Raw genomic sequence first — 23,409 nt, 5'->3', positions numbered from 1 at the left:
GCAAGGTTCCTTGTTTAAAAGCGAACTTGCCCGTGTGTCTTCTGAGCCTCGCAAAGACCCAGTAACACTAGATGGCACATTTCCCTATTTTTTTTACCATTTCTACACCTCCCACTGCAATACGATCTGTTCACTGCCGTTCCTCTACTATTACTTAATGCAGCTGCCCTGTAATAATGTGAAAAGCGTCAGGTTGCTGATTTATATTTCGTAAGCACAATATTTTTAAGAGTTTAAGATTCTATTGGTAATTATTGACCTCTGTGGTCAATTATTTCTTTCCGTGCTGTATATAGAAATATAATTTGATTAAATAAAGTCTGGATATGGAGTTTACGATTACGCAAGCATTGTATCTATGACACCTGCTAGCACTGTCAATTTATTTTGAGTAAACATATCCAAGATATGTACATCTGCCCCCCCCCCCCCGAAACACCTGTAATAAAAATGAAATCCTGAATTGTTGACACATATTGATCGATGTCTGGGTTGCTTACTGTAAGTAGATTCTGCTATCAACAGTAAGACAATTATGTTAAATAAAGCAATGGTTAAGTAATTTCACAGGAACTATTGAGTCAGGGCAAAGGGTTGTGAGCCAGGAATATGAAGTAACGGAACACACTCATGACAAAGGTCCCATCGCCTTCTCATCTTCCTCAGCCGAATACATTTTATGCTTTGATCATCATGTCACCTGCTTTTCATATCGCTGGGAACATGCCAGCTCTGAATAAGCAAATATGATCTTAGGCCTTAAAATCCACAAGGCTTTGGTATTTCTCCCCAATTTTCCAGGCTATACAGTTACATCCAGGTCACACCTGACGCAGTCGCCTCCAATACAAGCGTCTGTCGCCACGCAGACCAACCCCGAGATGCTGCAGCGCAAAAAGCTAATGAGGTTTTACATGACTTGAGCGCATTGAAAAGGGAAATGCGTAGCGTGATGCAGGTGAGGAGCCTCCGCTGGACATATAGCGGAACATTGTATGCAGGCTTTCTTGCAGTACAGTGTTTAGGTTAAAAGGACCCTTTGAAAGAACCTTTTTGGGGGTGGTATATATTACAAGGGTCAGTAAATGATCATATCATTCCCATGTGAAATTATGCCTGGCTAGTTCCTAGAATATAGTCTCTACAACCAAATTTATCATTTTGTCTGCCAAGCAAACTGAAGTAACACCAGCCATTCCTGTGTAGACCGTGCCATAGACCAGGGTGGCAAACCCTTACCAAATGCCACCATTCTGTCATAGTTTTAGTGTTTCTGTATACACTGTTGACTCCATACCATTGTGGGCTGTAAAGCAAAGCTATTTAAATCATTTGTATGAGCCTCACTTCTGTAGAGGGGGCACAGCTTACTTGGCCCCCCCTTGTGGCCGTACTTGGAACATACATATATAATACAACTGATTGCTTGTAGCCCTGCATAATTTGTCTTTGTACTGTAGTGCTGCGAAATGTGCTAAGTCTGTGCACTCTGTTTTATAGGAAGCAGAATTGTGGCGATCTCACAGGGATGACTTTAAGGTATGGCTGCAATCGCAGGGACGGAATGTGTTCTGCTTGTTCAGGCTGCACTTCAACTGAAGTCTTCTGTAAGGAAAAAATAAAAGAATTCAAAAACAAACCCAGGCGTTTTGTGAGAAGGATCTCCCCTTTTATAAATGTCAGAAGGGCTGCACACATTGAGAACGGGGGGATTCTGTCCCCCCGAAACGTCTGTGTTCGTAGATTTTGCTCACTATGAAATAAATAAATGAGAGCCTCACAATTTCACATTATCCTATTTGCGCTTGAATTATTATTTTTTTTCATTTCCTTATTGGATTTGATGAGCTGTTGTGGGAGCTGCGGCACTGTTTATCCTATAGCTGCACAGGACATTACACCTTTGTCAATTTATTTATTAGGGTACATACTTACAATTAAGAAATCTTCAGTGACTTGGACGTTCTAAAAAAGTGCAGTTTTATACATTTATTCTCTTGCCATTTCAAAACCACATTGCTTTCATTCATCAAAATAAAAATGCGTTTTAAGGTTGTGCTCAATAAAAACATTTTATGAAGAAAGAGACTTTCCCTTTAGATTAGAATAGACCCGTGAATATGCCTCCTTGACCTCTGTGAGGCAGTGGCCTGCTCATTCAGTAAAGAACATTAGGTGTGGTGTGTGTGTGTGGTGTGGTGGGGGTGTGTGTGTGTTTGTCTGTGTCAATGTGCACAACTTTTCCTGAATTGATAAATTAAATATGACTGTCCCGCATGTAAGCTTGTGACACAGACTTAAGTGTCAACATTTTACAGATTTCTGTGACTTCTCATGCATAGCAGCGACCCTTTTACATTGGGAAGCTCTTAACCTAATTGATATTTACACTAAAATTGCTGGCATCGGGTGGAGGGGAGAGAGAGAGTTTGCAAGTGGCTTTAGGTTGGTAGTCTCTGGGGTCTTTTTCCTTAAAAGTACAAACTTGAGCTCAACTATTTCATATATATTTGTGTGTGGTCACACTGTTTTTGTCTGCTTTGTCTTCTGGTTGTAGCCTAGACCAGTGTCTAGCTCTTCCTACCAATCCAGAGTCTCAGAGAAACCTCAGCCATCTTTGCCAAAGGCTGCCACACCTCCGAGATCAAGATTTAAAGAAGCAAAACGGATCTTACGGGAAGTGCAGAATAATGAGAAAGTCTTTGAAGAGAATTTGGAAGCGATTGCCCGAGCCAAAGATGGTACTGAGGTGTACTCCCTTATCAGTGCTATGACTACAGACAGGTAATCTCCTGGAGAAACAAAAGTCAGTATTCATTTTTTTTTTAGGTAATATTATGTTTGCTCTTGTTTAAGAATCATAACTGTACATTTTTGTTTTGTTTTGCTTTTAGCAATGTTGCAGAGCAGATGCGCATTCGGAAGGCTGTTGATGAGTGGATTGTACAAAGCAGCTCAGAGATTCAGGCAAGTGAGGCTTTAGTCTACAAATGCATGAAGAATTTCCAACACAAATGTCTTTCATACACTGTTCTTTTTAGGTTATCCTGCCTCGTACTTCTCATCACTGAATATAAAGTCATTCCAGACTCGCCAGTCTTGCACCACTGTTTACCTTAATGAGTAGCGGTCGCATCTACTATAAAACCAAAACTGAATCTAGCACTGAAGACCATATCACTTGTAGGAAGTTCTATCACACTTTCTTAACCTGTTATAACGGGGGACCTTATCAAACCCATTGTATGCGATACCTCTGCCTTCATTGAATAGCTTTTTGTGTCATGTGTTGCTTCATTCTTTTGTTAAGATTGAATGGAATGTGTTTACATTTCATGGCTTTCAGTTGTGAATATGTCCAAATTCTTATATGTATTAAAGATGTAACCTGAAAACTTGACATTGATTACAGATGAGTGCCGTCTAGCCAGGTGACCTGATAGGGATTCCTGTAAATGATGACTTGTACATCAGAAGACACCCTGGCTGTGCGGATTAGTGAAATTGATAATAAAAACATCTGTAAAGGTTTAAGTTTCAGGCCATTGTAAATTGCAACACTGTCCTCATACTATGTAGAAATCAAGGTAGGAGTTCATCGCTGCTATTGTATAGATGTTCGTAGATCATCTCACTAAAATATGCATTTTGTAGATGGTGGCATCTCTTTTGGACCCCTTTAGCTCGCTGCATATGGGTGCTTTCCAAAGTATATACCAAAGTCTTTTACCTTAAGATTCTTGATTGATAAGGCTCTGCTGCTAAGTATTATTGTAAACCACCATTTTTGCCAAGCGATTACATCATCGGCCGGCGCTTTATAAATAAATGTAATGTAATGTAACCATGATATCAAACATCACAAATGCTAAACTCTCTTAAAGCCTGGTGGATTATTATGGTTGAAAATCAAAACCCTGCGTAGTATTAGGCTGCATTTTATCCATCAAAAACACATTTAATGCCTTATTGCCGTGTTTTTTTTTCTTTTTCATTAATTTCCTCAACATATATCTCAATGTTTCTATAGGATGAACTGTCTGCCAAGGATTCCAGAAAAAAGATGTCGGATAAGAGAGAGAGTGTGTCGACACAGAAAAGAAAAGTGGTGGCAGATGACATGAAGAATATTCAAGAGCGGAACATCAAAGCTCCAGGAAAGAATACATCAAAGTGTACGAAGCTTCCATCCAGGGCTCCAGCCAAGACTTACTCTAAGCAAAGCACGGACAGGATCTCAGGAGAGAGTCCGAGTAAAGAAGTGGTTTTCCAAACTTTGCCGAAGAAAGATGAAAGGTCAAAGGTCAGCCCTTCCAAGGTTTCACAAATGAACAGTTTCTGTGTGTGTAACTGGCTGGAGTCATCCGACCCATGTTTTCTTTCTCAGTGCCAAGGCCTACTTCATACAATACATCTTTGATAACAAACTTTTTTTTTTTTTTTTTTTTTTTTTAAGGAAAATAGCTATGTTGTTGCAGTAATATATCTGCAGTACTAGGATGAAACATTATGTGATATCACATTTTCCTTTTAAATTTCCTTTTAAATTCCAGGAATTCTATCTGTTTCAGTCTCTCATTGTTCAAAAGTAATCCTATTATCCTAGAACTTATTTGACACTTGATGGACCTTTTTATTCTGTTTAGCTAGAAAAAAAGGTTTACAAATTGAGGACATAACTTAGTCTACTACCTAGAATGTAGCACACAGCCCTTACGGCTGTAACTGGGCTTTGTCATCAGATATAGTGGTATACCAACTCTGTTTAAAGCAGACAATAGTACATTGATGACACAAGGGGGTGATCACGAAGAATAGCGACCCCAAGACATCTTCCACTTGATTCCTGGATCCTTAATTTATTCAAGGCCTGCCACCCTTCCCTTTCAATACACCCGCTGCCAAGTCTTATTTTATTAAATATATTTTCTGGGAAAGATCGCATTTAGCAGATGCAGCAACAAAAACCATTTCAAGTGTACTGTCCTTTCTGCTTCCAAATGTCACTCTTTGTAAAGCATATAAGGAGATATAAACCACAGCAGCTTGTTCAAAACTAAAAAATTTTTTATGCAAAACCGTTTATTTCAAACCATTTTGATATTCAAAGTAGATTATCATTATTGAAGATTGATTAGCTCAGGTCATAATTTTCTATTGTGTTCTTTAGGAGCCTGATGATTCTGCTCCACTGGATGAAGATACTATAAGCAGAATCTATGGGAGACCCATTTACCAAGGGCACCGCAGAACTTTGAAGAAAGCACCCTACCTTCGATTCAGCTCCCCTTCCCCCAAATCCAAACCCCAAAGGCCCAAAATCCTGGAGATTGTAAAGGGTCAGTGAAAATGTATTTAGTCTACTCTGTTCTTTTTTTTTTGTTTTTCTTCTATACCTCTCCTTCTTAGGGGATCATAGCAAAGTGTGAACAATGAAATGGTTGACCCTTTTACACAAATATTATAATTATATTTTATCCAAAAACTACTATATGTATTATGTATCTGATGTTTTAAGGTCCTCTTTTAGGGTGCAACTTTATCCACCTTCACTCATATTCTTGGAGTAATTGATTTGATGTGTATTAATTGATTGCTTGTTCTCCAGGAGTGAAGGTGAAGTCCGCAAAAGTCCAGACAAGCAGAACTGAGTATAAGATGGATGTAACCAAGCCAAAAGCACGGGAATTGTTTGCACCAAAGGATATAGAGCCTCAATATGTGTTCATCCCTGCAAGTGAGACGACCAGGACGGCTGATCCACTTGAAGGACATCTCTTCCCCATGGCTATTCCTCTAGGTATGGGCAAACATGCACTATAGCAGAATAACTGAAATCCATGGCTGTAAATTTCTCCTGATCCTCTAATGTAGACCAAGATAAGGCTTTATTCACTAATTTGGAAGAGATGTGGTTAAGTGACCTGGCTGAATGTAAGGCAGTCCCAAAGAGCCTGTGGTTGGTTGATCTTACCTTAAGGTATCCATGTAGCATAAGTGGTTGGACTTACTATTTCTTTGCGTGCTTCAGCCATGTCGGTCCACTTTCTGCTAAAGTAAATTAGTCTGCTGTGGTACACTGATTTGAGTACCTGCAGTTTTTCTCTTGGCCACTAGGTGTCAGAATAGCTGCTATCTCAGCATGTAATGTAAATGCTAATGTAAATATCACCTCTTATGACCCTGTTTGGGCAGTTGCTAAAATACAAAGAAGCATTCAAGCAGCTAGCAGAGAACAATCTTAAATATATGTTATTGGGGTGTTTTTATATGCAGGCTAAGTATATAATGGGCTTCCATGTAGTTTAATATTATTCATCAAACTGGTTGATATATAAAACAGGTGATGAATGAGTTCTGCAAATTGTACAATAGAGTTGCCAGTCTAAGAATGGATTTAATACTAAATCCTTGTGGTATTTGCTAGAGGTCATGTGCTATATCAAAGTTTTATTAAATTATTCCAAATGCTTCACCCAGTCTGTTTGTATGGCTCAACAGCCCCTCGAGTCTATAATATTGTTTTGCTTCTGCACAATGCAGAAAGTGTTAGTGTTACTAGGCTCCCACATTTGTGGCCATTTTAACCAAATATAATAGTAATTCAACAAATGTTGTTGTTCCATTCGTCCTGTCTAGTGTGCCCCTTTTCTGATGTAAGGGGTTAATAAGTCCTTAAACTTGTGTTAGATTCAAGCTTTAGATTAGCTTTATGCAAGACACACGTTTCACGCATCACCGACAGAAGCAAATCTACCTTCTTGGTCATCCTTCCAACTGTCCAAATGCTGTGTTCTCATTTGTTTGTCATATGCCCATAATGTGTAAAGCAGAATAATGGTGTGTCTATTTAACTTCTTATCCACCTTAACTTCTATATTATAAGACTAATTATTTGTGTATTTAGCTAAGACGATGTAAAGAAAATGGGCATTGTGACCATTACTCAACGTAATTTATTCCTGATACAGGGAGAACACAATCAAGCGTGACCGTACCAATGCCCTTGTCTGTAATCATTACCGAGCCTCAACCAGTAACGGTAAATGTATCCGTTCCACCGTCCTCACCCAAACCACGGCCGAAATCGGTGAAACCAAACATAGCGGTGGTGGAGATTAGATCAGAAAAGAAGGATCCCCCACAGCTTACTGTTCAGGTATGAAGCAGACTTAACCAGCCCCCCCGCTATTTTATACCTATATGTATTTGCAGTTATAATCTGCTTCCTTGCCTATTGTGCTTATTCTATAAACAGTGAGTTGTGTCAATATTATTAACCTGGAGAGTGCATTTGGCTCCTTATGTAGCAGCCAGTGGCCCACTCTTCATAAAGCATAGTTACTTTACGAAAAAAATATGCTACCACAACCAACAACTCGCACTTGTAGGCTCCTAGTCTTGAGCCCTTGCTGTTGAACAGGGAGTTAAAGGTAAAATATCTGATCTCACTGCAGTAAGAACACGTTAGGAAGAGTTTTGCCCATCAGGATAATTGCACAGCCTTTTGTGTGCCATTTGTGATTTATTTGCCAGAGTTCAGTGTTTCAGGTTATTCTCACCCAGCAAACCATTCCATACCTGTGCAAGATACATCTGTTTGTTATGTAGACTCTTAAAACTTCACCATGCAGTCAACTTCTGCCACCTTACTTACTGAAATCCTAACCTTTTTGTCAGTACTACAGAATGTAATCTTCCTCCTACACAGTGACCTGATGTTTAGCTCTCGTTAAAACCTGCTCACTGCTTTCCGTCCTGTTCGTTCTCTTTCATAGACGTTGCCCTGTGTTGATATAGACAGCGTAGTGAGTGACAGCATGGACGCGAGCCAAAGCCTCCAAAGCGCAGAAGCAGCATCAATCCCTTCGAGTCCTGATATACAGGTACACACATAACAACCATTAAAAACTTTTAAGATTTTTATTTTATATGTATATAAACATCTCTTTCACCTCATTGCGTTCAGCAGCAGGTGTTACATTGGCAGGCATAGAAAGCGGGTTTCCATCTTGAACCGTGATGTTTTCTACGTACATGTGTACATCAGAAAGAGGGCATAAGTGAAGCTCACAGCAAGTTTGCCTCACTCATGCCTAACAAAATGTGTGTTACTGCCCCTTTAATAGAATAAGGGCAAAACACACAGGTGCCCCCTATGGTATAATGCAGCACACATCCACTGATAGTCCTAGCATGTCCAAGCGGCGTGTTGGGAGACCGGTCACTGTACACGGTTACCTGGTTAATCAAGAATCACAGTCAGTATATCTCGGTACAAGCTAGCACTTTTTCCTGCTTCATCGGAGGTGATTCCAGACTATTACAGCTGAATAACGACCCATTTCAATCTGGGCTTATCTTCTGATAACACACCTTTTTTAAATCACGGTATATAGACAGTTTTGAACTGATACTACATTAATCTGCAAACAGCCTAGAAATTTGCTCTCTTTCAGGGACTATTGCTGGCTTCTTTTTAGCTGAGGTTACTGTTCTTTGACTGCGTTCTTTTAGTACTGACTGCCACACATTCACCTCTGAAGAAGCCCCTTTGGGTGAAACGCGTTGGGTGACTTAGGAGGGGGGAACCTAATTCTGCTTTTTGAAACTATATTTTTAATAGTGTTTGTAAACTATTGAAGTGTATTTCTTAAAGCTATTTTTTGCTGTACCTTAAGATAAGTAACCCTTCTCTATCGTTACCGTGAACCAGCATTCACATCAGACATACATTGGAGGTTTAAGATTTGTCTGCTTGAGATTGTGCAGCAAATGTGTTATGTGGCCCCTGAGGACTGAGCCCGGACACCACTGAAAAATACATTTAGTTCTTCCTGTGTTTTGTTAACACTAATTATCCATTTGGCAGAGTGATTTTTGAAATCAAAGGACCTCATTATGTAGGTTCTACCCAGGAATGGGTTAATGTCACCGGGGTTCTTACTGCATTTATAAACCAATGAATTATTTATAACACAATCACTCGTACAACTTAACAGACAGCTCCCTGCTTCCAAAGGTAATGTATTCATTCTTCATTTTGGTTTTGGCAACTTCTCCATTATGTCATCAAACCTTATGGAAAACATCTGTGTGGCTTGTGATAAAACCGGCTGTCGCCATAACATTAGACAACAGATTAAATTGCAGAACGAGGGTTGAACTTGATTAAAACAAAGAGGCGGCCAGAAAATGTGTCCGTGCGCCCCAGCTTGGTGAGTAAAGTTCAATGTTCCCTATAAAAAGCAACATATAGAAAACGAACTTGGTTTGCAGCAAGTTATTGCTTGACCTTGGTTGTCCTAAAAGTAAAAGATGTCTTTTGATTGAGTGGCAGATCTGAATGTGATAATCAAAAAAAAAAAATGCCTGCGTTCTTTGAGAAGGTAGAGAAGAATTTTTGTTGTAAGAAAACCCTATTATAAAATTCTGAAGCTTCATTTAGGGAGCTGGTTATGTAGCGCTATATAATCTGGCAGCGGCCGGATATAGCGGTATATAATCTGGCAGCGGCTGGATATAGCGGTATATAATCTGTCAGCGGCCGGATATAGCGGTATATAATCTGGCAGAGGCCGGATATAGCAGTATATAATCTGGCAGCGGCCGGATATAGCGGTATATAATCTGGCAGCGGCCGGATATAGCGCTATGTAGTCGGGCAGTGGCCGGATATAGCGCTATGTAGTCGGACAGGGGACGGATATAGCGCTATATAGTGGGGCAGCGGCCGGATATAGCGCTATATAGTGGGGCAGCGGCCGGATGTAGCGCTATATACTCGGGCTGCGGCCGGATGTAGCGCTATATACTCGGGCTGCGGCCGGATGTAGCGCTATATACTCGGGCTGCGGCCGGATGAAGCGCTATATAATCGGGCAGCGGCCGGAAGTAGCGCTATATAATCGGGCAGCGGCCGGATGTAGCGCTATATAATCGGGCAGCGGCCGGATGTAGCGCTATATAATCGGGCAGCGGCCGGAAGTAGCGCTATATAATCGGGCAGCGGCCGGAAGTAGCGCTTTATAATCGGGCAGCGGCCGGAGATAGCGCTTTATAATCGGGCAGCGGCCGTAAATAGCGCTTTATAATCGGGCAGCGGCTGGACATGGCGCTATATAATCGGGCAGCGGCTGGACATGGCGCTATATAATCGGGCAGCGGCTGGACATGGCGCTATATAATCGGGCAGCGGCCGAACATAGCGCTATATAATCGGCAGCGGTATAGAGTCGGGCAGCGGCCGGATATAGCCTGTAACCCATTTCTATAAAATTGATGACTTTTGTATGGTAAGCCTAGATTGTAAAGTTGGCCGGTGTCCCAAACAGCTGTGTCAGGCCAACGGATCCTTCAGATTCGTTTGTGGAGTTACCTTCAGGATTAAGGCAGACAGATTGTAATGCTTAGTGTTTGAAAGAAATCTGATCTCATTTAACCCCACAGGCCCCCCCTAAAGCTTTAGCTTCGCCTCTCCTGCAGTACGACATGGAAATGGGAATTTGCTGATGTGAACGCTGCATTTTGTAGGACATCTTGTGAAACCTTTCCTGAACCCCAGCCATCCTATAAATTTTAATGCATGCAATCTTCGTGTAGTACCTTTATGTTTTCGTGTGGTCTGTTTTGCAATGGGGGGATTCAACACAATCCTCCCCAAATCCATTTGCTGCTTTCCACACCCCGGCTAAATGCCGTGCAGCCGGACACTTCTCCTGGACATGATATACTCGCCTCCAGTCTCCTCCAGCGCTAGCTCGGGAGAACGCTGCATGCGGGGGTCTGTTCACTATGACAATGACAAGAACAGTCATGGGGGGAAGAAAGCAGCCTCTTTAAAGAGATTTCACTTTTTTCATTCTGAAACAATGCACATTAAGGTTCTCGTTGAGTACTTTATTACACATTCTTCTCTAGCGAGGGTGTCACGGACATTAGACTGTCCCTCTAAGAAGAGGGCAGGCTTGTCTGGAAACGTAGTGTGTCAGATATGGTCCTTGTGATTTTATATGGGATTATTGAAAGGTCTTCTAGATGTTTGCAGTTATTTGATCTTGTCTGGATAAAATATAATGACCCATAGTACAGTGCTGCACTAATCTGATCACAAGGTATACCTTTTCATTTATTCTAGCTACCTGCTCGTGTTGAATCTGAAGAAGAGGTCCTCGCATTTCCCGGAAGCTCATTTGTTGAGGTTACAGATATCATCCAGGTAACGGTCCTCCAACATAACCATGTGTGTAATGCCGCGAGGCAGAACCACTACCCACTAGATTTCTCCCCGTAACCCAAGTGATTCAACATAAGGACATGCATCCAATCTCAAGGTGTATTTTGTAAGAATTTGTAAGTTTCAGTAGAAAGTTGCTTCTGCTGCCTTTAATATGCCAAGAGATGGTATTTCTTTCCTACAATTTCCTTAAAGTATAATAAAATAGGGCAATTCAATAGCGAGTTATCTTATCTCTAGGAGTAGTGGGCTAAAGTTTTTGACAATCGTTTCTAGGAAGAAGACGAGGCAGACAGATCTGCCGAACCGCTGCTGGAGCTGAATGGTTGGACGAGACCCGTTTCTCAGTATAATGGAATACCTTTCCCACCTCCTGCCCCTGCACCGCAAGTCACTACGGATATTCTAGATGAGATTATCAGCAGGAGGGAGACCTTGGAAAACAGATTAGTCAACTGGTCAGTGGAGCTTCTCCTCTTCGTTCACTGTAATGGCTCTCGGTGGGCCCGTCTCCAGTCTGCTACTGCTGAGAGAAGAGCTTGGCTGGCTCTGTATAATATATAGTCGGGGTCGGCCCTGCTCTCGCTAATGCCTGCTGGGGGGGGGGCAGGAGCCAATGCGATCGGTGGGTCACATTAGGTGCGTTATGCAACCCTGAGAAGTCCAACAGCTCGCACATAGAATACAAGCTGCTTTGGTATCAAGCAAAAGGGGGAGGGAGTTATGTGTGTGTGTGTGTGTGTGTGTGTGTGTAGTATTAGTGTCAGTGTGTGTTTTTGGATAGTGTGTGTATGTGCATAAGAGTGTGGTGTCAGCGTTTATGAGCGTATGTCAGAGCGTATTTATGTATGTCATCTTGTTATATACTATATATATATGTTTGTGTCTTTTTTTATTTTTTTATATCAGCATTAATGGGTGGTTATCGATATGTTGTGTGTTTGTGTCGGGGTGAATTTAGGGTTAGTTTTCTGGTGGATGGGACAGTAGAAAGAATGTTTGTAAGTGTAGGGTTAAGCCTGTACTGGACCCCAAGATTTCTGATGGCAGCCCTGTGTATAGTTAAATCAGTGAGATTCCTTCAGTCTCCTCGGTCATTAATTGTGCATTATACAGGGCCAGCTCAGCATTCTTTTGCTGGAGAAACATGTCATGTTGGTCCTTTATAATAAATAGTGCAAGCATCTCACTTTAGTCAATAAACCCTTTGGAGAGGTGTTCAGTACGCTGTGAAAAACATTTCTGTTTATACATGTACTAAGATGGACTAACCCATATGTCGTTTTCTCCCCTTTCACAATAATTGTTACAAAGAAAATTAAATATTGAAGTCATTAAATACAGATGTAAAAAAAGTTCATCCGGAGAAACAGCCTTTTTTATGTTTAGAGGGGAAAACGTTATTGCATACCTACTCACACAACTGATTCTCAATGGAATCTGTTTAATTCGGTCTCACTAACCCGTTTCCAAACGTAGATATTTTTTTCCTTGAATTTGGGCTCTTGCTATAACCAGGTGAAGCCAGCCTCGATCCTAACGCTCAGCTAAGTCTGAATAGTGAAGTGCAAACATGAAACGAGTCTGATCAAAGCCCTCCTGTCATTCAGGATTTTGCCCATCATGAGCTGCAGATGAGTCCTGCTCAGCTCTTGCAAAGCTTGACATGCCGAGTCTGGGGTCACCAGGAGCCAATTGTTTTGCATACATTTGCAGGGTTTATAATGAAACTCTATGCTTTTTTCTTCTCAGGGTTGAACAAGAACTAATGGCTCGAATCATCAATGAAATGCACCCACTGAGAGCACAAGCTGTCCCTGATGTTAGCGTGTCCAGCAGTGAAGAGAGTGGAACTGTGGTCACGGATATAGGTAAAAAACAATTTAGCAAAATAAACTTAAGTCTGGCTTCCTGGCCCTATGAATGTAAATGAGAAAACAACAGAACCATGACTTTGCAATCCTATTCTTGGTGTGATACGTTTTAACGGACCAGTGCTTGAGTAAATCGCAAAGTCACATAGGCTTAAACCCCTTCAGGACAATTGACGTGCCAGGCACGTCACGGGAAAGCATCTTGTTAAGGACAATTGACGTGCCTGGCGGGGTGATCACGTACGCCATATTGAAAGGCAGCATGCTTTCCCAACATGGCGTCGTCCTTCTGCTAGCCGGAAACAATCACAGTAGAAAGACCGTGTCCAGACCCTCCTGAGACCTCTTTGCTCCACCTGTAAGCTGATTACAGGTACTGTTAGCAGCAATTTTTTTTTTAAATTATAAGTTTAAAAATAGTTAAAGAATAAATAAAAATGTCATAAAATTTATAAATATTAAAGACTTCAGTGATGACACCATGATGTCATAATGGGACTATCCAGTTACAAGAAAATGTAAAAAATAAAAAATTTAAATAGGTGCCCAAATTCTTGTGCCCATCCCACTAGAAATATACATTAAAAAACCTTTCTTGCCCTAAAGTACAATAATAAGGGAAAAACACCCCTATAAAATAGCAATACGCTTCTTGTACTTATTGCATAAAAAATATTAGGTATTCCTAAATTTGAGACAAATATTATTATCTATTTAGCAGTTTTTTCATTAACATTTTAGATGAGTAAAAGATTTTTCAAATAAGTCAGATTTTTTTTTTCTCCAATTTTTCACCATATTTTATTTTTTTATAATACATTATATGATGTGATTAAAAAAATGGTATCAAAAGAAAACTCTTCTTGTTCTGCAAAAAAAATAAATATATAATTTGTGAGTACAGTATATAAGAAGAAAATTAATCGCTAAACACAACCACTGCAGAAATGCAAAATTTCAAAAACATTCTGGTCATTAAGTGGTTAAAGACCTCAGGTGCCCCTTCTTTACAGGGTAATACTAAACCGTTTGGCACATTCCAATGTTAATCAAACCATTTTTGGCTTTTTTCCCCTCTTTCTCCCTGTTCTGTCCTATTTTCCCTGTTCATGTTTCTTGTATCGTTGGTTTCCCGGTGTCCGGGTTGCTTCACATAACATAGGCTGTTAAACGGCAGATTAAACATTGACGTTATCTTTTGGCGCTTATGTCCGCCGGCTTGCTATCGATGCAGGCATTGCGTGGCGGTGATGCTTCCTATTTGTCTTTTAGTTGAAACTGCTGGAGGGGAAGGCTTGCAGCTGTTTGTTGACGCTGGAGTGCCGGTGGATTCAAGCTTAATTCGCAACTTTGTGGAAGAAGCCCTGGAAGACATTATTGCTAATATTCTCAGGGAAAGAGAAGCGCGGCCTAAACCCATCCTTCCCCCAGAGGAACCTACTTTCAAGGTAAATTTTATCATCTATATGTAGGTTAAACTGCTTGTTTCCAAGAGACATTATAGCCCTGCACTTACAGTTTCCCCCTTTTTGTCACATACTGTGCCCCTGTTACATATGTAGAATACTTGGTATTTATGCTCTCTATAGAGTTTACAATGCAGAATTCCAGTGGTGTACATCTTTCTGCCGGGAAGAAGCCAAGCATGGATTTTGTGCATACGCACACACACATGTATGGTGTATCGTGTTTAAATGAATAGTGAGTTTTAATCCCTTGTTTCCGGTTCCTGCTGAGATCCCGCGTGTTCCTACTCCTCCGTGCGCACCTCCATCATCTCCACCACCTCCTGCAGAAGATACGTCTATATTGAAGACCCCAGACCCGTCTCCACAGACTTCGGTAGCAGAGCCCGAATCTCACCCCGAATCCCCTGTAGATGAAGGTGGGTGAGAGCAGTGGCAGCTTCGTGTGTGTGTGTGTGTGTGTGTACATGTGTGCAGACAAGAAGACACACACAACATATACAAATGGACGCACTGAACAGACCGAACAGTCCTTATCTGATGTCAAATGTTATGTTTCTGCCATAAGCATTACTGTTTTGGATGTTTAATACTATGTACACATATTAAATAGTGCAATCCCAAGGCATAGAAGAAAAATAGTGCTTTAGTTTGACCAATTCGCACAATGCAATCCATCGCATTGGACTAAATTTGGGATTTTCTATAACCTAAATTCACAGGGCCGCAAGTCCCAACAAGTCCAGTCAGAGCACCCTCTATTACACCGGTGGCATCGCCCCCCAGGGTGGCAACTCCAAGCCCTCCTATATCTGAAGAAATTGAAAACCAAGCGGATGCACGCAGCACCATGCACCCCCATCCATGGAGCAGCTCCGAGCTGCCTTTGGAGGAGGAGAACCCACATTCTTTGAAGGAGGACACTCGGTTGAAGGATGCTGTGTAAGTATATTCCCACTGGCATATTGCAGATGTCTTGGTTGTCAGAGTTACAGAATGTTTGAAGTAATATTACTTCTGCTTACTTAGTGTGATGACGGTGGAGAGAGATGAAGAGCCACAGAGTTTGATTTCTCCAGCGTCTCCTGACCTTGACCGCTCTTCATTATCTCCCCCTCCTGGATCCCTCTCAAGAGTCCCTTCGCCTGTCCCTTCGCCTGTCCCTTCGCCTGTCCCTTCGCCTGTCCCTTCGCCTGTCCCTTCGCCTGTCCCTTCGCCTGTGTCTTCCCCAAGCTCGGCTCCATCATCAGAAGAAAGCAGCACCACTGTCACAGATGCCAACAACTCTGACAGACCCATCTCGGAAGGGGAGATTTTGTTTAGTTACGGGCAGATAGTTGCTGCAAGAGGTACAGTACTTTTGTAAACATAATCACATGGCATTATTCTGCGTATACTGAAGAGTAAGAGTCCCATTAGTTGTTGATCATACTTGCAGAAACATTGGATAATTATAGCTGAGATCTTGTTTATGCAGTCTGTTAACTCTTTCATGCATGTGATAGCTAAGTGAGTCCCACAGTGGGGGGCTTTGGTCAGACTCCATCTGCATGCGCAGAAAGGGCTCCCATTGATTTTAATGGGGGCGATTTCCTGTCATTGAATGGCTGCAGCTTCTACCTTTTTGATAATTGTGCTTCTTTTCCATTTTTGAAGAATGCTTATTAAACTACTCAGAGTACTTTCATACACTTTCTTCTAGTTTCAGGGAGACTAAACCATCCAATTAATATGCTGAGCTTGCTTTGCTACCTGAAAAACATGTCTGGGACCAATTTAGCAATCATTTCTTAGTAAACATTTTCCAGTTAAAGGTCAAATCATTAGGTCACTAGCAGAAAGATCTTGTTAGCCTCGCTATGATCATTCTTCACCCGTTTGTTGTTTTTTTTTGGGGGGGGGGGGGTTGGATGCCACATTCATTTTTCAGATTACATGCAGAGTTAACATCCCAAAAAAAATACATAAACATATAAAATATTTTACTAAAATTCATGAAAAAACTTTTTTGTGGTTTGGCTGACAATCCTTCGGCAGCTTTACGGGGAATATAGCTTTTCTGGTTATATTCCTGATCATCTATGTATCTAGATAATTAGGTAACCATTCAGTGAAACACATCAGCAACAACCATTTATACTTAATCTTGGTAAAGATCAGAGGTGATTTGGAAAGTAACCGTTCCTTTAAATCTTTGGTGCGTATCTTTTTCAGCGCTGGCGGAGGGAGGTTGCCTTAACCTCGCAGAGAGCCTGTCAAGCACTCTTAAGGATGCCCAGGATATGGTGAGTGAATACATCCTAAAACCATTTCTGGATTAAAACTTTAAAATGACTTTTTTGTCTGCGTCCGTAATTAAAGGAAGAGGTTTGTCACTCGGAGATGGCATAGTGGAGAAACGTGCTGCTCCTTGGGGCAGCCGGCATCATTTGGTTTTCGATCCTCGTCATAAAAGGGATTGCTTTCACTTAGACCGTAGAGGTAATTGGGCAGGTATGGACTGGACATTTTTCTAAAACCATGACGAGCATGTTTGTCAAAAGGTTGTAATTGTGGAGCAATCAGTAGTAATACATTAAAAATGACTCCAGTTACTCCAAAAGTAATGCAAGTTTGCCTTTGCCTGTAAAAAATAAATAAATAAATATATATATATATATATATATATAAAAAAAATGCATGGTACAAATTGGATTCAGAGGTCAAGCGGTATTTATCACAATTAAGATTTTAATTTGTAATGCTGGCTTTTAGACATGACGTCCACAACATTTCCCACCCCAGGGATTCTGCCTACAGCAGCAGGGCCCTGCGGGGATGTTTAAAGTGGTAGCAGGAAAGCCATTAAGGGCAACTGCTATTAAAATAAAGGGAAATGTTTTATGTTTTAATATTTGGGCTGGTTGGGACTAAATTAAATTGAATACGAAGGAAATTAAAACAGAATGGAAGGAAATAAGAAGTGGGGTGAAATAGAAGTGCGTTTCTCTCAACCTTACTGCTGTGTAAGGGCTTTGTAATATAGATCTATATATCCCGTTATATCGGGGTGTGTGTATGTATGTATGTATGTGTGTATATATATATATATATATATATATATATATATATATATATATATATATATATATATAATATAGATTATATACCAGTATATATGTATGTATATATATATATATATATATATATGTGTATATATATACATACATACATACATATATATATATATATATATATATATATATATATATATATATATATATATACATACAAACATATATATATATACTGGTATATAATCTATATTATATATATATATATATATATAATATAGATTATATACCAGTATATATGTATGTATGTATGTATGTGTATATATATATATATATATATATATATATATATATATATATACATACATACATACATACATACATATATACTGGTATATAATATATATATATATATATATATATATATATATATATATATATATATATATATATATATATATATATATATAATATAGATTATATACCAGTATATATGTATGTATATATATATATATATATACATACATACATACATATATACTGGTATATAATCTATATTATATATATATATATATATATATATATATATATGTGTGTGTGTGTGTGTTTGGAAGCTTTCCCACACTGTCAGTCCTATTAGTTTTTTTCACTTGCACGTTATTAACACAGAACTCAAGTTTCAACCAATGTTTTAGGGAAGCAGACATTTTATTGGAAGGCCCTCTTTTTTTCCTCTAAAAAAATGTAATTCCATTCTGCCTTTTAAAGCTTTCTTTTTAATTTTGTAACATTCTCCTGCTTTACAGGTGTGTACGAGGAGTTTGCTGTTGGAACTCCGTGTCCCCGGGACTTAGCGTCTTCCCCTGTAACAGCACATATAATAATTCTGTGTGTGTCAGTCCAGTGAGAACTATAATGTTGCTTGGATGCTCAATCCATCCACAAATTTCCCATTTTGGTTTGATGAATACTGTAGACAATGGCCTGTTTGCCCATATACTGTCAATTCCTTATTCAACCAAAGACATTTTTACTTTGTGCGGCGTCTCTAAATATAAATACCGCTTTAAGTCCTTGTCGCACATGGTTTACCTGGAATGTATTCTCATTGTTCATTGAACGGTTGTGTTTTCTTTTAGGAATACGATCCCCCCAGCGAAGGGCAAGTAATCCGCGGGTCCACCAGAGGAGCTCACAGAGATCCTATGTTAACACTCTTAGCCCAGTTAAACCAAGACCCTGTTATACCACACGAAGCCTTTTACCACCACGAGGTATACACTCTTCTGTCGGACGTAAAAAAAATAGTTTTTAACCTTAAATCCCAAAAAAAAGGTAAACGCTGACTGTGGTAGAATGCATTGGATTTCATTTAGATTTTTCCCTTTTCTGTACTATGACCAGAGCTCTGAAGAAGAAAACAGCATGGGGGAGATTAGTGAAGGTCAGAGACCCCGTTTAACCTCAGCAGCAGAGCAAGTCCTTGTTGGACATTCTGCGCTGATGAGAAGACAAACTAATGCTGGCCAAACTGCTGGTCTTGTTAACAAGCGTCCGTCAGGGCCGTACGAGACAGAAGCGGGTAAGTGACATGCTGCCCATGTGTGTTCAGTTTACCTTTGCAATGTTTCTTTTATGAAACTTATTTCTTTGAGAATGATACAGAAAGCTATATATATCACACTAAAGTCCAATATGGCGGCTTACCCTTCAGTGGCAAAATCTTACTTACAGCTTAAAACATCCTTTGTGTCGCATACACAATTTGATGAGTAGCACTTAATTCGGGTTCATTTTCTGTTACTCCAACCTGCAGCGGTATAAGCAAGCATTCAGTGCATCAGTCCTAAGGCAGAAGACTTTCAGTTCACATTATTGTTGGCGAATGTTTATAATTTTATGCTATTTATGTACCCCGCTTTTTTTTCTTAATAAAGAGCCAACCAATGGAGGTTTTGATAATATTAGTTCCGGTCCAATGAGCATTGGGGAATTAGAGTCCCGTTTGGCGTCCGCGCGTCGTCCGGTCCACAGGCCATCAGAGGAGAACGGTACCGTACAGGTAAAATGCATCATTCCGGTTTAGAGCATTTTGTATACAGACACGCTTTTCTAAGCTAAAAAAATATATATATAAATTATTGCGTTTTGAATGTTTGGGTTTTTTTCTTGTTCTCCATTAAGTGTTTGGAAAATACCATGTGTTTTACATTTCCACTTCTAGAACAAATATGAGAATTTCACTGACATTCTCTACATTTTTATAGGTTTAGCCAAATCTAAAAAAGAATCTTAGGTTACTATTCAACTTGTGTAATCTGAAAACAAACACACATAACATTCGGTGTGCTTATGAAAGTGGGATTGTTTTGTTCCTTTTTATGTGTGTTCAGAAAGCCAATGTCAAATTTTTTTTTAAAAAATGACAAAGTTTACCTATTTTATGAAGTGAACCAGGATTTAAAGCGGTGCAATCTTGCTTTTGTTGGGAAATGTAATGGCTTTTTCTCGGCTACCCCGTCAAGTACTACTTTTTCATGCCAAACAATATTATAGTTAGCCCCTGCTTTGGTTTAAACATATGATTATCTGCCTGAAAAAGCAGATCCTTGAGTATGCGTTCATCCTTAAACCTACTTTATGATTGAGTACTACTACTTAAAGGGACCGCTAAATGTGAAACAGCTTCACCAAACGTGGATGCATATTAAAGTACTTAGTAAGTACTCTTTACCTCTAGCCTCAAAACAAGAGGGAAGTATCTCAAGTGGCTAGCCGTTAAACACGGGAAAGCCCATGTTCATTGTAATTGCATTTGTCCAGGTATTGGTAAATTCCTGAGAGCCAAAGCTAATATTACCGGTTTCTAGTGTCTCCTAAAACGTGCGTTAGCTAAATTTACTGTTTATTGTTACAGGTTCCTTTGTTGCCTATTAAGGAGCATCAGCCAGCCCGTACTCGATTCATCCAAGTTGGGGTAAAGTCTGGAGATGATCCACACCAAGGTAAGCATTTGCCTCCATGTCATCTGTAAGTGGTGTGACTGATGTGCTGCGGACGTTTTAGATGTTCTGGAGCTGAGGTGCATCCTTCTAGTAGGTGTTGGACTCTTTGCAGCAGAAAGACAGCTGCAAGCATCACATTCAGCCACCAGATGGCAGCACTGAGGCTTCATGAATACTGGAGCCTTTTAAAGGGTGTTGGATGCTGAGATCATAGAAAGTGTTTTTCGCTGTTTGTTAGACGGAGGGATGCCTGTGGTTTGCAGAATCTTACCCAGAATTTCACTTTGTGGCTTGAAGCTTCAGAAAACATTAAAGCTTGGCAAAGTGGCATTTCCCATTAATCTTGGAGAAACACCTTTTATTTTTCCTTTTAAGATCCTAATGACAACTGCAGCTAATGTGTAGTATTCATTTAAAGGCAAACTATAATGATGGCATGATTTTACTATCTTTGCGAAGTCAATAAGGTTCTGTGTGCGGCAAACAAAAGCCCTCTATCCTGGAGTGTTGCTTGTGACTTTGCATCTCACTAATATACAAACAGCCTTTACCAACCTCTCGAAATCCACAGCTCTGTGCAAACATTACAGTACATCCAGGAGGAAGCATATGGGTTACGTTAGGATATTTCTAGATTTTATGTGTGGACCAGGACTGTTTAGTGTTGTCTTTCCAGCTGTTTTTGGATTATTCCTATAATAATTCCAATAATTGTGAGTTGGGGGGGGCGGCATCAGCGGTACTGATGTAGAAGTGAACCCGGTTTCTGGCTGTTGTGCCCCAGGGAATGCCAATTGGTGTTGGAATATAACTGTGTGCTGCTCTTGGCCTCCCAATCACTGTGGTCAAACTGCAGGAGGGCCAGTCTTGGACACCTCATGGGTACTTACTGCATGGCAGGCTGTTGCTGTATGGTAGAGGTACATTAACGGAAGCATGACATATCCAGCCATTAAGGTTCCATACTTTCCTGCATACTTTACTATTTATTAAATCCAACTATTTATATACAATTTTTCTAAAATTGCAAGTTTATTTAATGTTTCTTCTGCAGACAACGTGGAGACTTTGGTAAAATTTATGTCTAATTATGGACTTCATGGCACCCATGAATCTTTCCGCAGTTTATACAGCTGTTTTTGGTGATTTAATGTCCTATTATTTATGTAGCTGCAAACCCAGAGAGACTTATTTCCATTATGATTTTTTTTCTCATTTTTTGGGAGCTAGTGGAATATTTTTCATTTATTTGAGCTCTTTATGCAGACATACTCTTTAACATTTTTTCATGTGATTGATGAGGTGGATATGATATAATGAATCCCAGTTTCCAAAGCCAGGCAGTCTAAAATGCAGACCTTTGCAGAGCATTATCTACTGTGCAATTAACCTTAACATTATAACCTATAGTTGCCTTTTCATGAACACATATTTAATAACCAATGAATTTAAAATTAAATTTCCTTTAAAAGAAAAAAAAAAAAATCCCCTTTTTTTCTTCCGTTTGTAAGTGGGATCTAAAAATCACCAAATATATTTTATTATAATCTGATTAAAGGGATACATAGTACCCATTCTGCATGTTAAAGTACTTTGTGATCTCCAAAGTAAGCAATAATAAATAATCAGCGGGCGTAGGAGAACACTGAACCAGGAGAAACGGCATGCTGCCGGAGGGTTAATATACATTAGGCCTTGGGGTTCTGTTTTTTGTTTAAAGGGCCAAATGCATACTGAAATAATGAGCAATGTCTGTAGTTAGTCTGCATTGGCAGAGCATTGAGTACACCTTTTAATTCCTCCCCTGCTGCCGGGAGAATGCTCTGCATTATACGGTCTGTGTATTTTAACTGTGGGCAAAGGGGATGAAATAAGCCATTCTTCTCTTGGGCTGATGAGGCCAGGCGGCTCTGTGTGTCCACTTAGTAAATTCCTACGTGATATCATGTGGAGAAACATACTGATTCTCTTCAGAAATATCACAATTCAACCTTGAACTGAGTCTCTATGGCTGCTAGGCCAGGTGCCCCTTTACCTGCCTGCTAGGCCAGGTGCCCCCTTTACCTGCCTGCCAGGCCAGGTGCCCCTTTACCTGCCTGCTAGGCCAGGTGCCCCCTTTACCTGCCTGCCAGGCCAGGTGCCCCTTTACCTGTCTGCTAGGCCAGGTGCCCCTTTACCTGTCTGCTAGGCCAGGTGCCCCCTTTACCTGCCTGCTAGGCCAGGTAACTTTTCCATGTGGTTGTAAAAGCCGTATTACTTCTGGTATTAGACACACAAATGGCCAAACAAAAGCTGTTTTTTGTAGACATAATTTAACCAACAAAACACTTTGTCTAAATAGTTTTGTTCTGTGCTTATCAGTAAATACCTAATGATGCGCCATAGTTAACCTTTTTATCCCCAGGTGTGCGTATGGAGATTGAGTTCTTCTTGTTTGTGAATACTGCGTTATCTTCCACAAGCTGCTCAGAGTATTGGAAAAAATGTATGCTGTGAAGGCAACTTAGGCAGTGCTCGAGCGTGTCTGTGTATGTATGTATATATGTAAGTGTGTGTGTGTGTGTATATGTGTGTGTATATATATATATATATATATATATATATATATATATATATATATATATATAATATGTGTGTGTGTGTATACTGCAGAATCTGAGCCTAAGAGGGATTCTACAAAGTGTATGACGAGCTGCCGTTGATGTAGAACTTGTGTAACACTGAAGGTTGTTTGGGGCATCTCTATAATAAGATAGACTTGTGTAACTAAGTGAG

General features: G+C 40.1%; 1 protein-coding gene across 1 annotated transcript; it reads left to right on the top strand.

The window, feature by feature from the left end:
• The first annotated feature begins 952 nt into the window (after positions 1–952).
• On the top strand, positions 953–21,780 carry LOC149277545 (TALPID3 protein-like). Its single transcript, XM_089502748.1, has 21 exons — positions 953–958; positions 2,558–2,784; positions 2,895–2,967; positions 4,031–4,303; positions 5,171–5,339; positions 5,609–5,800; positions 6,972–7,159; positions 7,779–7,886; positions 11,138–11,218; positions 11,513–11,694; positions 12,989–13,107; positions 14,383–14,558; positions 14,848–14,995; positions 15,299–15,518; positions 15,606–15,925; positions 16,791–16,861; positions 18,769–18,903; positions 19,034–19,211; positions 19,567–19,691; positions 20,547–20,634; positions 21,689–21,780. Exons 1-21 carry the CDS (start codon positions 953–955, stop codon positions 21,778–21,780), a joined length of 3,171 nt encoding a protein of 1,056 aa, XP_089358874.1.
• Positions 21,781–23,409: the final 1,629 nt, after the last annotated feature.

This window comes from Sceloporus occidentalis, unplaced genomic scaffold, assembly GCF_023333645.1.
Source record: "Sceloporus occidentalis isolate IW3139 unplaced genomic scaffold, rSceOcc1.0.p SCAF_210, whole genome shotgun sequence".
NCBI classification, from domain to species: domain Eukaryota; kingdom Metazoa; phylum Chordata; class Lepidosauria; order Squamata; family Phrynosomatidae; genus Sceloporus; species Sceloporus occidentalis.
This window is presented reverse-complemented; position numbering and strand designations above follow the sequence as displayed.